We start from the raw sequence: 15,025 nt of genomic DNA, 5'->3' as shown, positions 1-15,025 counted from the left end.
TGCTCCTGGATCCCGAGCTGGCTTGGTTGGAGCTGCCGTGTGGCCCTCAATTGTGCCTCCTGTGTCCCAGTGTAGGCGTGGGGTGGGAGGGAGGTGTAGGACACAGTAGGGATATGCTGCGCTTAGATGCTTCTTGACGTGGTGATCTTGCCAGGCCCTGTTAGCAAAGCCCTTGCTCACAGCTGCTGCTACAGAATAGCATGAGAAGGGAGAAGGGCTGGCCTGAAACTTACTGAGCCTCTTCAACCCTGCAGTACAAGTACAAAGAAGGCTATCGCAAGCAGCTGGGCCACCATATTGGAGCCCGTAACATAGAGGATGATCCGAAGATGATGTGGTCAATGCACGTAGCCAAGATCCAGAGTGACAGGGAGTACAAGAAAGCCTTTGAGAAGACCAAGACACACTTTAGTAGCCCAGTGGACATGCTGGGAATTGTGTTGGCCAAGAAATGTCAGGAGCTGGTCAGCGACATTGATTACAAGCACCCTCTGCATCGGTGGACCTGTCTGCCGGACCAGAACGATGTTGTACAAGCCAAGAGGGTATACGACCTTCAGAGTGATGTAAGTTGTTCATTACTGGCTGTGTGAAAAGCAGAAGCCTCTCTTGTGTTCTGTAATGTTGTTGGAGAATATCCATGTGGGGAACATACTTCTGGGCTGATTCTGTGGAACTGTGTTCTGACTATACTGTCTTGTTGTATCATAGAATCACAGAATAGTTTTGATTGTTGAGGACCTTCAATATATTGTAGTTCCAATCCCCTGCCCTGAGCAAAGACACCACCCATCAGCCCAAGTTTCTCCAGCCCCATCCAGCCTGGCCTTGAGCAATGCCAGGGATGGGGCACCCACATCTGCTCTGGGCAGCCTGTGCCAGTGCTTCACAATTGCCACAGTAAAGAATTTCTTCCTAATATATTTGAAATATCTGCCCTCTTTCAGCTTAAAACAATTACCGATGTGTTGATATTGAAAAGATTTTTTAATTCCAGGCTTTCTCATGCAGGTCTCTTTAATTTCTCATTTTACAGTTCAAGAAAGGCTCTAGATATTGAGCCTTTTTTTTTTTTGCTGAGATTTTGTCGTGAACAGTCAGGGATGAAGTTTGTGTGGGTTCATGCTCTATGGTCACAGAAGAGACCTGTCTTGCCTTGAGCATTCTCGGGGGAGAGCTGCGGGAGGTGGCTAGAGTTATGTGTGGCACGGGAGGGGGAAGGCAGCCAAGTATTCCGTTTTGGAGGACCAGCAATGGGCAAAGGCAGGCCATGTGAGAAAACGGAGTCAAGAGAGTTAGGTGATGAGGTATAAGGCTCCTCCCATGCCTCTGCCAGCTGGGGATTTCCAAATGGGGCAGGTCTTTCCTGGGCAGACAAAGAAGATGGAGGTGGAGGGTTTGTGGGTGATTTTGTGGCTGCTTGTGGTGCTGTAGTCATGAGGAGCCAGGCTGTGGGGAGCTGAGCTTAGTGGGAGCCCCTTTTGTGGTGGCTGGTGGGTTGATGCAGGGGAATGTGTTTAGGTAGGCTGAGGTTGCCTTGGTAGGAGGAGTGGCTGCATGGAGCAAGGAGGCTGCTGAGCTGCTTTGTGTCTCTGTCCTTTCAGAACGTGTACAAGTCTGACCTTCTGTGGCTGAGGGGCATTGGCTGGTCCCCAAGTGGTTCGCTGGACGATGAGAAGAATAAGAGGGCGAGCCTCATCCTGAGTGACAAGAAATATCGGCAGCACCCGGACACCATCAAGTTCACCAGCATCCCTGACTCGATGCCTATGGTTCTGGCAAAGCACAACTCTGAGATTATGAACCAAGTGAGATATCCTTGTGTTTGCAGCCTGAAGGGAACGCGTGCATTTCCCAGGACGCTGGGTTCTCTCTTTCCAGGGCCTGGGTTTTGCAAGGGGGATATTGCATCCTCTTGCGTCAGGGATATGTATTTCTCGGTTTAGATCAATTTCAGTTTTGTGCGGTTGGGGCAGTAGCTGGATGCATTGGAGTTGGGGGGGGGTTGCGGGGAAAGGTGAATCATTAGAAAGTTTTGTGTGAAGAAAAGGTGTTTCTGAGTCGGTGCAAAGTAGAGGCCCCTTGCTTCAGTGCCCTGAGGCGGTTAGCTCCTTGAGGTTGTGTTGCCCGGTGCTTGTGTGATCATATTTGCTCATGTATGTGCTCCGTTTTTTCAGCGCTTGTACACATCAGCCTGGGAGAAAGATAAAACCAGCATTCACATTATGCCGGATACACCTGGTATTTTGCTAGCCCAGCAGAACAAAGTGAACTTCAGTGAGGTAGGTGGTTGAGTTTGGCTTCAGTGTCCGTGCCTGGACACGGCTGTGCCCGGGAAGAAGTGTTGTTTGAGGGGAGTGCTTGTTTTTCTTTCAGAAACTGTACAAGCTTGCGATGGAGGAGGAGAAGAAAAAGGGCTATGACATGCGGGCAGATGCCATTCCTATCAAGTCTGCTAAAGCTTCCAGAGACATTGCAAGTGATGTAAGTACACAGGAGTCCTTGGTGGCACAGTCTCCTCAGTCTTACTTGATATTTCAGAAAGAGGCAGGGAAAAAGGTCATTGCACCAAGAATCACGGAATGGTTTGAATTGGAATGGATCTTAAAGATCATTGAATTCCCATCCCTCAGCCATGGACAGGGTCAGCTTGTGGTAGACCAGGTTTCTCCAAGCCCCATCCAACCTGGTCCTGAGCACTTCCAGGGATGGGGCACCTGCAACTGCTCTGGGCAGCCTGTGCCAGTGCCTCACCACCCTCACAGGGATGAATTTCTTTCTAATATTTAATCTGTATCTGCCCTCTTTTAGTTTAAAACCATTATCCCTCATCACTACACTCCCTGATAGTCTCCCTCCCTATCTTTCATGTAGGCCCCTTTAGGTATTGGAAGGCTGCTATAAGTTCTCCACAGAGCCTTTTCTCCTCTAGGTTTAACAACCCTTACTCTCTCAGCCTGCCTTCATTGGAGAGGTGCTCCAGCTCTCTGATCATGCTCGTGGGCCTTTTCTGGACCCACTCAAGCAGGTCCATGTTTTTCTTATGCTGGCAACCCCAGAGCTGGACGTAGTGCTCCATGTGGGTTCTCAGAAGAGCAGGGCAGAGGGGAGAATCTCCTCTCTGGACCTGGTAGCCACATTTCTTTTGATGCAGCCCAGGATACGATTGGCTTGATGGCCTAAGCACACATTGCTGGCTCATATTAATTTTTATATCCACCAATACTCCCAAGTCCTTCCCTGCAGCATTGCTGTCTATTCACTCCTTCTCAGCATGTAGTATCCATGTTTGGGGTTGCCTCGTCCCAGGTGCAGGACCCTGCACTTGGCCTTGTTGAACTTCATGTGGTTTGCACAGGCCCACCTCTGAGTCCTGTCAAGGTCCCCCTGGATGGCATTCCTTCCCTCTAGAGTATCAGCCCCAACACTTAGCCTTGTGTCATCCACAGACTTTCTGAGGGTGCATTCAATCACACTGTCTGTGTCCCCAGCAAAGATGTTAAATAATACTCATCGCAGTATGGACCCCTGAGGAACACCACTCATCACTGGTCTCTACCCAGACATCAAGCCATTCATCACAACTCTCCTGAGTGCTATCATCCAGGCAATTCCTTATCCACTGAGTGGTCCACGTGTCAAATCCACATCTCTCCATTTTAGTGACAAGGATGTTGTGTGGGACAGTATCAAATGCTTTGCAAAAGTCTTGGTAGATGATGTCAGTTGCTTTTCCCTTATCTACTCATGCTGTAACCCTGTCGTAGAAGGCCACCAAATTTGTCAGGTACTATTTGCCCTTAGTGAAGCCATGTTGGCTGTCACTAGTAACCTCACTGTTTTCTGTGTGCCTTCACATAGTTTCCAGGAGGGTCTGCTCCATGATCTTGCTGGGGACAGAGGTGAGACTGACTGGCATGTAGTTCCCTATCTATTCCTTTTTTCCCATTTTTAAAATGGGGGTGATGAGTCCCCTTTTCCAGTCACCGGGAACTTCACCAGTCTGCCATAACTTCTCAGATATGATGGATAGTGGCTTGCAACTTCATCCACTAGTTCCCTCAGCACCACTGGATGCATCTCATGAGGTCTCGTGGACCTGTGCACATTCAGACTCCTTAGATGGTCTTGAAACCTGGTCTTCTCCTACAGTGGCCAGTACTTCATTCTCCTAGTCACTGCCTTTGGATTCAGTGAATTGGGCAATGTGGCTAGAGCACCTGGCAGTGAAGACAGAGGCAAAGACATTGCTGAGTACCTCAGCCTTCTTCAAGTCAGTTGTAGCAAGGTCTCCTGTTTTGCTCATTGTGGGGGTACAGTTTCTTTCATCATCCTTTTTGGCCTGTGTACCTGAAGAAACCCTTCTTGTTATTCTTTTTTTTATGTCCCTAGCCAAGTTCAGCTCTAACTGTCCCTTGGCTCTTCTGATCCTCTCCCTGCACTCCCAGGCCATATCCCTATAATCTCCCCAGGATGTGTATCACTGCCTCCATTGCCTACGCATTTTGCTTTTGTGTTTCAGTCTGGCTAAGAGGTCCTGACTTAGCCAACCTGGCCTCCTGCCTCCCCTGCCTGACTTCCTGCATGTTGAGATTGAGAGTTTTTACATCCAAAGAAAAATGCCTTTAAATACCTCCCAGCTCTCATGTACTTCTTTATCTCTGGGGACAGTTTCCCAAGGGTTCCCACTCACTAGTACCCTAAACAGCTGAAAGTTTGTCTTTTTAATGTTAACAGTACTAACTCAGCTTTTTACCTGTCCCGTTCCCTTCAGGATAGATTAAATCTACCAGGGCATGATTGCTGCAGCCCAAGCTACCTCCAGTCTTGACCTCTTAAATAAGTCTTCCTCATTAGTGAGAAACAGGTCCAGCAGTGCGTCTCCTCTGGTCAGCACTCCATCACATCCACTAGGAAGTTGTCCTCCATGTACTCCAGTAGTTCCCTGGACTGCTTGAAGTTTGCTGTACTGCATTTTCAGCAGATGTCTGGGTGGTTGAAATCCCCTATTGGGATCATGGCCTGTGAATGTGATGCTTCCTGCAGATGAAGAAAGAACTCTTCTGCAAACACCTCTCCTTGCTTAGGAGGCCTGTAGTACACAGCAATCACAAAGTTTTCTTTGTTTGCTTAGTCTCAAATTTTCACCCATAAGCTCTCAAAATGCACGTTACTGAAAAACTGTCATGTTTCCCCTTGTCATTTCGCAAGCTCAGTGGCTGTAGGGCTGCAGCTGAGGACACACACTGGGCTGGGGGAATAAGACATCCTGAGGAGTGTGTCAGCTGCTGCGGTCTGTGTGGGTGGGTGCAATCAGGGATGTGCAGGATGAGGCCCAGGTTACTGCTGGAGCAGTCTGGTGGTTTTCCTGAGTTTTGCCTCCCAGCTGCAGAGCTGGCTTCTCAGTGTGGGTGCTCAGGTTGAGTGGAGAGCCTGTCTGCTGACCTGCATTGCTCCTGGATCCCGAGCTGGCTTGGTTGGAGCTGCCGTGTGGCCCTCCGTGTGCCTCCTGTGTCCCAGTGTAGGTGTGGGGTGGGAGGGAGGTGTAGGACACAGTAGGGATATGCTGCGCTTAGATGCTTCTTGGCGTGGTGATCTTGCCAGGCCCCTTGCTCACAGTTGCTGCTACAGAATAGCATGAGAAGGGAGAAGGGCTGGCCTGAAACTTACTGAGCCTCTTCAACCCTGCAGTACAAGTACAAAGAAGGCTATCGCAAGCAGCTGGGCCACCATATTGGAGCCCGTAACATAGAGGATGATCCGAAGATGATGTGGTCAATGCACGTAGCCAAGATCCAGAGTGACAGGGAGTACAAGAAAGCCTTTGAGAAGACCAAGACACACTTTAGTAGCCCAGTGGACATGCTGGGAATTGTGTTGGCCAAGAAATGTCAGGAGCTGGTCAGCGACATTGATTACAAGCACCCTCTGCATCGGTGGACCTGTCTGCCGGACCAGAACGATGTTGTACAAGCCAGAAAGGTGTACGACCTTCAGAGTGATGTAAGTTGTTCATTACTGGCTGTGTGAAAAGCAGAAGCCTCTCTTGTATTCTCTTCCATTGTTGGAGAGAACATCAAGATGAGGAGCATAATTCTAGGCTGACTGTGTGAGACTGGGATTGTGTTGTGGCCGTACTGTCTTGCTGCCAGTTGGTATCGTGGATGGGCAGGGATGAAGTTTGTGTGGGTTCATGCTCTATGGTCTCAGAAGAGTCCTGTCTTGCCTTGAGCATTCTTGGGGGAGAGCTGCGGGAGGTGGCTAGAGTTATGTGTGGCGGGGGAGGGGGAAGGCAGCCAAGTATTCCCTTTTGGAGGACCAGCAATGGGCAAAGGCAGGCCATGTGAGAAAACGGAGTCAAGAGAGTTGGGTGATGAGGTATAAGGCTCCTCCCATGCCTCTGCCAGCTGGGGATTTCCAAATGGGGCAGGTCTTTCCTGGGCAGACAAAGAAGATGGAGGTGGAGGGTTTGTGGGTGATTTTGTGGCTGCTTGTGGTGCTGTAGTCATGAGGAGCCAGGCTGTGGGGAGCTGAGCTTAGTGGGAGCCCCTTTTGTGGTGGCTGGTGGGTTGATGCAGGGGAATGTGTTTAGGTAGGCTGAGGTTGCCTTGGTAGGAGGAGTGGCTGCATGGAGCAAGGAGGCTGCTGAGCTGCTTTGTGTCTCTGTCCTTTCAGAACGTGTACAAGTCTGACCTTCTGTGGCTGAGGGGCATTGGCTGGTCCCCAAGTGGTTCGCTGGACGATGAGAAGAATAAGAGGGCGAGCCTCATCCTGAGTGACAAGAAATATCGGCAGCACCCGGACACCATCAAGTTCACCAGCATCCCTGACTCGATGCCTATGGTTCTGGCAAAGCACAACTCTGAGATTATGAACCAAGTGAGATATCCTTGTGTTTGCAGCCTGAAGGGAACGCGTGCATTTCCCAGGACGCTGGGTTCTCTCTTTCCAGGGCCTGGGTTTTGCAAGGGGGATATTGCATCCTCTTGCGTCAGGGATATGTATTTCTCGGTTTAGATCAATTTCAGTTTTGTGCGGTTGGGGCAGTAGCTGGATGCATTGGAGTTGGGGGGGGGTTGCGGGGAAAGGTGAATCATTAGAAAGTTTTGTGTGAAGAAAAGGTGTTTCTGAGTCGGTGCAAAGTAGAGGCCCCTTGCTTCAGTGCCCTGAGGCGGTTAGCTCCTTGAGGTTGTGTTGCCCGGTGCTTGTGTGATCATATTTGCTCATGTATGTGCTCCGTTTTTTCAGCGCTTGTACACATCAGCCTGGGAGAAAGATAAAACCAGCATTCACATTATGCCGGATACACCTGGTATTTTGCTAGCCCAGCAGAACAAAGTGAACTTCAGTGAGGTAGGTGGTTGAGTTTGGCTTCAGTGTCCGTGCCTGGACACGGCTGTGCCCGGGAAGAAGTGTTGTTTGAGGGGAGTGCTTGTTTTTCTTTCAGAAACTGTACAAGCTTGCGATGGAGGAGGAGAAGAAAAAGGGCTATGACATGCGGGCAGATGCCATTCCTATCAAGTCTGCTAAAGCTTCCAGAGACATTGCAAGTGATGTGAGTACAGGGGACCCTCGGCGGCACACCCTCTGAGAGAGTTTCCTCGCGCTTGCAGTTGAAGCCCAGGGTTTGCATCCTCAGCCAAATGGAGGCAACACAGCCCTTACCTGTCATTGCCATTCAGCTGGCCTGTAGTTGGTTCTGGAGGGTCTTCCCGCAGCTGCCCCTGCATGTTATGGGTGTGCAGTGGTGTGGAGGGAATGTGTAGGTGGTGTGGAGGGAGTAGCTGTTGGAGCTGGGTGCTGGACACAATCGAAAGCGGCGTTGTCCTGGGGTTGTGGCAGCACCTCCTCGTGCAGGACACTACTTTGGACGCGGTGTGGTGGCCTCAGGACTGCCAGTCTGCACTCCCCTGCCATTGCAGCTACACAGCTGAGCTGGACATTACAAGAGAAACCCAAAGCCAGTTTTATGGTACAACAGGGGCATTTATTATTGCTGAAGAATGGTCATTCCTGTCCCCTGCAGTATCTTATCAGGGCTTAGCCCTTCAGGAGCTAATTTTCCTCTCCTATATGTGATTCCCTTGTTCAGGTTTGTTCCCTTGCTGTAAGGAGATGAGGTCTATCTGACCTCAGTCTTACCTGACATTTCATTAAGAGGCAGGGAAAAACTGTCATGTTTCCCCTTTTCACTTCCCAAGCTCAGCTGTAGGGCTGCAGCTGAGGACACACACTGGGCTGGGGGAATAAGACATCCTGAGGAGTGTGTCAGCTGCTGCGGTCTGTGTGGGTGGGTGCAATCAGGGATGTGCAGGATGAGGCCCAGGTTACTGCTGGAGCAGTCTGGTGGTTTTCCTGAGTTTTGCCTCCCAGCTGCAGAGCTGGCTTCTCAGTGTGGGTGCTCAGGTTGTGTGGAGAGCCTGTCTGCTGACCTGCATTGCTCCTGGATCCCGAGCTGGCTTGGTTGGAGCTGCCGTGTGGCCCTCAATTGTGCCTCCTGTGTCCCAGTGTAGGCGTGGGGTGGGAGGGAGGTGTAGGACACAGTAGGGATATGCTGCGCTTAGATGCTTCTTGACGTGGTGATCTTGCCAGGCCCTGTTAGCAAAGCCCTTGCTCACAGCTGCTGCTACAGAATAGCATGAGAAGGGAGAAGGGCTGGCCTGAAACTTACTGAGCCTCTTCAACCCTGCAGTACAAGTACAAAGAAGGCTATCGCAAGCAGCTGGGCCACCATATTGGAGCCCGTAACATAGAGGATGATCCGAAGATGATGTGGTCAATGCACGTAGCCAAGATCCAGAGTGACAGGGAGTACAAGAAAGCCTTTGAGAAGACCAAGACACACTTTAGTAGCCCAGTGGACATGCTGGGAATTGTGTTGGCCAAGAAATGTCAGGAGCTGGTCAGTGACATTGATTACCGCCACTATCTGCATCAGTGGACCTGTCTGCCGGACCAGAATGATGTTATCCATGCTAAGAAGGCCTATGATCTCCAGAGTGATGTGAGTACTCACTGATAGATGTTGGAGTTCTAAAGTGTTTGTAATTTCCTTGGAATATAAACTATAGAAGCTGCTTGAGCTGTCTCTTTCATTTAGTGTTTTTCACATTGTGGGTTTTTTTACCTATTCTAAGCAAGGGCATAATATTTTTAGAAGTTAATGGATCTGTTTGTAAGGACATTTGCATATAATGAACGTTTATATAAGTCTAATCACTTAGCCAAACATTGAATTAGCTGCGTATAATCCTTCATAACAGACAATCTTAATACCTTTTTATACAGATCAGGTGAACATAAAGAGGAAATTGCCTAGTATGACCTTTGTTTAGTTGCGTGACTTTAGTGGAGAGAATTTCTTTTTCTTGGAGAAAATGGTTTAAATTCAGACCTGCTGTTCTTAGTGGGTGACCATTTTTTTGCTGTGAACAAATGTTAGAGGAAAAGCTTATACTGACCTTCAGGGTTTTGTTTTAATCCTATTACTCTTTGCCCATTCCCCAACATGTTCTTGGGGGAGTGATATCTCTTGAAGACAGATATAGGGTTCTGAATCTTGGTTGCTAACAGAGAGTGTTTTGCAGATTGAACTAGGAGGAAGGCACCTTCCAGAAAGCAAGCATTAAAGTGCATGGTATATATGAAATGTTTAACTGGCAATATTAATGAGACAGCTGTCTTTGTATTTTGTAATAGAACTGCTACAAGTCTGACCTTGAATGGTTAAAGGGCATTGGTTGGGTCCCAATTGGTTCCTTGGAAGTTGAAAAAGCCAAGAAGGCGGGAGAGATCTTGAGTGACAAAATATACCGTCAGCCTCCAGACACAATCAAGTTCACTAGCGTCACTGATTCTCTAGGGATGGTCTTAGCCAAGCAGAATGCAGAGACGATGAATAAGGTGAGTCTTGATTTGTTTAGGTAACATGTCAGCAGTCTCTGCCTAAGCCTTGGAAACAGGACTAGAAATACAGATGTGTGGTTGAGATTTCAGCACGGCAAGGCTTTAAAAGTATAAGTTACATTCTTAGTATATCAACAGGTAACTTATTTTTCAGCAAGTGAGAATTTAATATGTTCTTCTAAATTACCAAGTTAAATTGGAATTATCAGTTGTGAAGCTTTCCACATGCTCTACTGTGCATCTAGTAATGTATTACTTAACTTTTATTTAATTTTTAATATAGCTATTTTCCTTATAAATCTAATAATTATCAAGTTTATCTACTAATCTAGTAATTAATAAAGTACTTGTTTTAGGGCAGTCTTTGACATAACAGTATTTCAAATAATTCCCTGTAGTACTTAAAATGTAAGAGTTTTTCTGAATCTGTGGCCCTGGTCTCAATCCTATTTATGTCAATACAAACATTTCCTTTTTTGAACAGGCCTTGTTCCTAGAGTTTAGATCTCTGTGTGTCTGATTCTCTGCCTTTTTTTTTTAACTGTTTTTTTTTTTTAACAGAATTTTATAGCATTCCTTCTAGGTTACTAATTCTTAACCTGAATATTAAGCACCTAGAGAAGTGAATATAAAATCTCATTGCTATATAAGGAATAAGGATTTTTTAGACTTGGAGTACAGATCTGTAATTCTTCTTATGTTGTAGGAGAACTCCAAGTAGTTACTGTTTTTTTCCCCCCTTTAACATATGTTATTTCTCCTGCAGCGTTTATATACTGAGGCCTGGGATAAAGACAAGACACAAATCCACATAATGCCTGACACACCTGAAATTACACTGGCAAAACAGAACATGCAAAACTACAGTGTGGTGAGTGCGTTAGCTCTACAAACATAGCTGATCTGTTTCGTGTCTGGATCAGCAGTATTCTGATAAAACTTATATAGATGATACCCTGGGTTTCTTTAAGTAACCCCCAATATTTATCCTCAAAATTGTGACTTTAAAAACATTGTTTACATATTTGTACAGTAGTGCATACATACAACAGTGAGCACTGTTGAGAACAAATTTTATGAGAAGTTGTGTGTCTCCAGTGAATTTCTGGGACTCATTTCACCAGTGTGTATACTCTTGGGAAGGCACAAAAATAATTCCAACTTTGGAAATACCAAAAAGGTAATTTAGAGCACAATTCTGAAGAGCAGTGATTCCACTGTTCAGTGTTAGTTTAGGCAAATAAATTGACATCACCAGGAGGTGGCTTTAAAAAGTAGATTTTACTCCACTTGTTTAAAAGAATAGTTTATCTCTAAAATTGTAACCAATGTTATGTTATTTAAAGTATTGAAAGAAAGAGATCGTTTGCTAAATACATTCACTATGATTTTCCTTTTATATGAATTTGTATCAGCTGCTGATAACTACTTGAGTTAAGAAAGTTAGATAAAGCTGTGTTAGAACAAATCTTACAACAGTTTTTAAAATATACTGTACTTACTAGCAGTGTGTTTTGCATAGAATGCAATATATGGAACTTACTTACATGAATCCCATTGTTTAATTCTTCACTTAGAAACTCTACAAACAGGCCATGGAAGAAGAAAAAAAGAAAGGCTATGATTTGAGAAGCGATGCTATCCCCATTCAAGCTGCCAAAGCATCCAGGCAAATTGCCAGTGATGTAAGAAACTGCTTTTTTTTCTTTGTGTGCTGATGTCTGATCTCTGCAACCTGAAAGTTATCAGCTGGATTCTGTAAAAGGCATATCAATTAAAATGTGATCGCAAATAATAGATTTTTGGAAGCAAATTATTATGTATGTTTGAAGGCTTAATAGTAATAATTAAATGTTGAGAAGTTATAAGGAGAGTATAACGCTGCTGTCATGTTAGTTTTATAGCAACTCAGAAACCTGTATCTTTAATTAAATCTTAACAGTAAGTGTATTATTATAGTTTATTAAATATATTTGATCCTTATTAAGAGAGGGTTATTTCTCGTTAATATTAGTGAAGAGTGTTTTTTTTAAAAAAAAACTTACCTAACCTTTATTTATGGTTCTAACACAATTCTCTATAAAGTTTAATGTAAGAATCCATGGTATTAGCCCCAGAATTGCTTTGACAGTGAGGTTTTTTTGACTGTAAATTATAGAGAAATTTAGAGGGTTTATTATTAGAAATACTTAATATGAGTAACTGGTATTTAGAGGTGTTATATAGTATCTTAACTTCTATTTCAGTACAAGTACAAAGAAGGCTATCGCAAGCAGCTGGGCCATCATATTGGAGCCCGTAACATAGAGGATGATCCGAAGATGATGTGGTCAATGCACGTAGCCAAGATCCAGAGTGACAGGGAGTACAAGAAAGCCTTTGAGAAGACCAAGACACACTTCAGTAGCCCAGTGGACATGCTGGGAATTGTGTTGGCCAAGAAATGTCAGGAGCTGGTCAGTGACATTGATTACCGCCACTATCTGCATCAGTGGACCTGTCTGCCGGACCAGAATGATGTTATCCATGCTAAGAAGGCCTATGATCTCCAGAGTGATGTAAGCTCTTTGCAATTTAATTTTTGGTGAGAAATGTATTAGATATTTTACATAGGTGAATGAGGCCATAACATACCAATGTGCTAGAGCCAAATTTTCAATACTTATTTCTAAGTTTCATGGCTAACTGAAACTCCGATCTCCAACTGTATATGCTAACTAATTGACATAAATTAAATAAATTAAATAACTAACTAACAGAAATTAAATTCTGTAATTCCAGAATTTGGGCTATTTATCAATTATCATTCTGTGAAAATTCAATAATGATTTCACCCTTAATGTAGATGAAATGCAGTTATTTTTTCTTAGATTTTATTCAGGATTTTGAACTTATTTTAATTAAAATTTGATAGTGAGTTCACTTAACTTTGAAAAGATGTACTCTGTAAATTGTATTATTATTTTTAGAATTACCTCTGGGGTTTTTTTTTGTGATAGAACTGCTACAAGTCTGACCTTGAATGGTTAAAGGGCATTGGTTGGGTCCCAATTGGTTCCTTGGAAGTTGAAAAAGCCAAGAAGGCGGGAGAGATCTTGAGTGACAAAATATACCGTCAGCCTCCAGACACAATCAAGTTCACTAGCGTCACTGATTCTCTAGGGATGGTCTTAGCCAAGCAGAATGCAGAGACGATGAATAAGGTGAGTCTTGATTTGTTTAGGTAACATGTCAGCAGTCTCTGCCTAAGCTCTGGTAACAGGTCTAGAAATATAACGATCACAAGTAATGCTAAATTTCAGAGAAGATGCATTTTCAAATGGTGTGCTCTGCTTATTTCAGTCAAAACTATTAGGCCATGTAATGGAAGGCTCAACTTCATCATGATATTCTGCATACGTTTTAATCTGTTCTTTCACATGTCTGTGCATTGAGCATTAATAATCCTTAAGTAATGTGGCAATTTTCTAAGTATTGTTAAATTTCCTCAGATAATTATCTTTTTAGTAATGGTATCTCTACCTGATTAAATATGTAACCATTTATTCATGCTGTATTTTTTACAATTTACATAGTATGCTCTATGTTGTACTTGTTTAATGAGATATTAATTTGTTCTGGATTGTAATACTAATCTCTTCCTGTATTCTTAGCGTTTATACACTGAAGCATGGAATAAAGATAAGACCATGGTTCATGTCATGCCTGACACACCAGAAATCCTGCTAGCTAAACAAAACCAAGTAAACTACAGTCAGGTGAGTAAAACTGAAGAAATGAGAGAATTAAACAATTTCTTACAAGTACAATTTTGTCATCTCTGACTTTTAGTTAAATATTATAATATTGTTGTGTTGTTTATTTTCACAAATTGACAGCTCCATTGCTAAAATCAGAGTTGTTCTTTCACTAGAATTTACCTCCTGGGTATATAATTGGGCTTTAGAATATGTTATCTGCCATAAATAAGAAATCATTTCTATAGCAAGGTATGGAAATAAATAATTTATCTTTCAGAATATTTCTTTCTTTGCCTTCCCTAAATGATTTCCAGTTTCCAAACATCAACAATACAATTATAAGTTCTTTGAAATCTGCATTTTTTAATTTTATTTTCTAGAGAAGATAGAGCTATGTTCAGACATTTAAGTTGCCTAAACATTAACAATATTCTTTAGGGACTTAATTTGTTTTATTGCACACACGTGCTTAACTGAATGGTAATTTTTTTTTAAACAAACGTGAATATTTTTTCTCACAGAAAATGTACAAACTAGCTTTGGAGGAATCGAAGAAGAAGGGTCATGATTTGCGTTTTGATGCCATTCCTATTCAAGCTGCCAGAGCATCCAGAGAGATTGCCAGTGATGTAAGCATTTTATTTTTTTTTTATCCTGTCTGTATGGATTTGATAATGGAAAAGAATCAGAATGTATATTCATTTGTTTGTTAATGTAATATCTTAAGTTTATAGAATAGGTAATACTGGAATCCAGTGATTCTACAGCATGCGTTTACTACATGAAAGGAGTTAAGTAGACAGTATTTTATGCCTGAGGTATATATCACACTAATAAATACAGAAAATGAGGATTATTTCTATGCCCCCTGTAACAGTTCCATTAATGTCCATGGATGTTCCAGCAGGGTACTCAGTAAGGCCTATGAGTCTATGCTAGCGTTAGTCAAATTAATTTCTGATTCAAAATAGGAAATACTTTAAAATCTTTCCCCAAAATAGATATATTAGTAAATCAGTTCTAAAAGTTCTGAATTGTTGTCTTTTCCTGAAGAAAAAATAGTTTTGTTTAAGTGTCATACTGAAATTCATGATGTGTGAATATAAAAAACAGGAGAAAACCCCCATAATGACTGACAAGTTTTGCTTCTGGGATGAGGAAATATCACTAACAGACAGAGTAAAACAGCTTTTTATGCTCCTTGTTTTTCTATGATGATTAATATTTAACTGTTAGTATTAAGACCAACTCAGACTGTCTTCATCAAGGTGTTTTGTAATAAATTTCTAAAATAAGTGAATCTTTACAATTAATCTTAATAGTAAAAGAATGTGGAATATCAAACTTTTTAGTAAGGATGTGACATTAAGTGTTTAGTT

The 15,025-nt window shown here is 43.6% G+C and overlaps 1 protein-coding gene across 1 annotated transcript in view; it reads left to right on the top strand.

Annotated features, from left to right (window-relative positions):
- Positions 1-15,025, top strand: part of NEB (nebulin) — a 131,364-nt gene that overhangs the window by 45,743 nt on the left and 70,596 nt on the right. The window contains exons 51-66 of the mRNA XM_055718430.1: positions 255-566; positions 1,605-1,808; positions 2,178-2,282; positions 2,377-2,484; positions 5,692-6,003; positions 6,676-6,879; positions 7,249-7,353; positions 7,448-7,555; positions 8,693-9,004; positions 9,700-9,903; positions 10,673-10,777; positions 11,484-11,591; positions 12,153-12,464; positions 12,906-13,109; positions 13,560-13,664; positions 14,168-14,275. Coding sequence (XP_055574405.1) covers positions 255-566; positions 1,605-1,808; positions 2,178-2,282; positions 2,377-2,484; positions 5,692-6,003; positions 6,676-6,879; positions 7,249-7,353; positions 7,448-7,555; positions 8,693-9,004; positions 9,700-9,903; positions 10,673-10,777; positions 11,484-11,591; positions 12,153-12,464; positions 12,906-13,109; positions 13,560-13,664; positions 14,168-14,275 — 2,916 coding nt within the window. The remainder of the gene's footprint in view (positions 1-254; positions 567-1,604; positions 1,809-2,177; positions 2,283-2,376; positions 2,485-5,691; positions 6,004-6,675; positions 6,880-7,248; positions 7,354-7,447; positions 7,556-8,692; positions 9,005-9,699; positions 9,904-10,672; positions 10,778-11,483; positions 11,592-12,152; positions 12,465-12,905; positions 13,110-13,559; positions 13,665-14,167; positions 14,276-15,025) is intronic.

The sequence above is a fragment of the Falco cherrug genome, chromosome 8 (assembly GCF_023634085.1).
Source record: "Falco cherrug isolate bFalChe1 chromosome 8, bFalChe1.pri, whole genome shotgun sequence".
Taxonomy (NCBI): domain Eukaryota; kingdom Metazoa; phylum Chordata; class Aves; order Falconiformes; family Falconidae; genus Falco; species Falco cherrug.
Note: the sequence above shows the minus strand (reverse complement) of the source record. Positions and strands in the feature narration are given on the sequence as shown.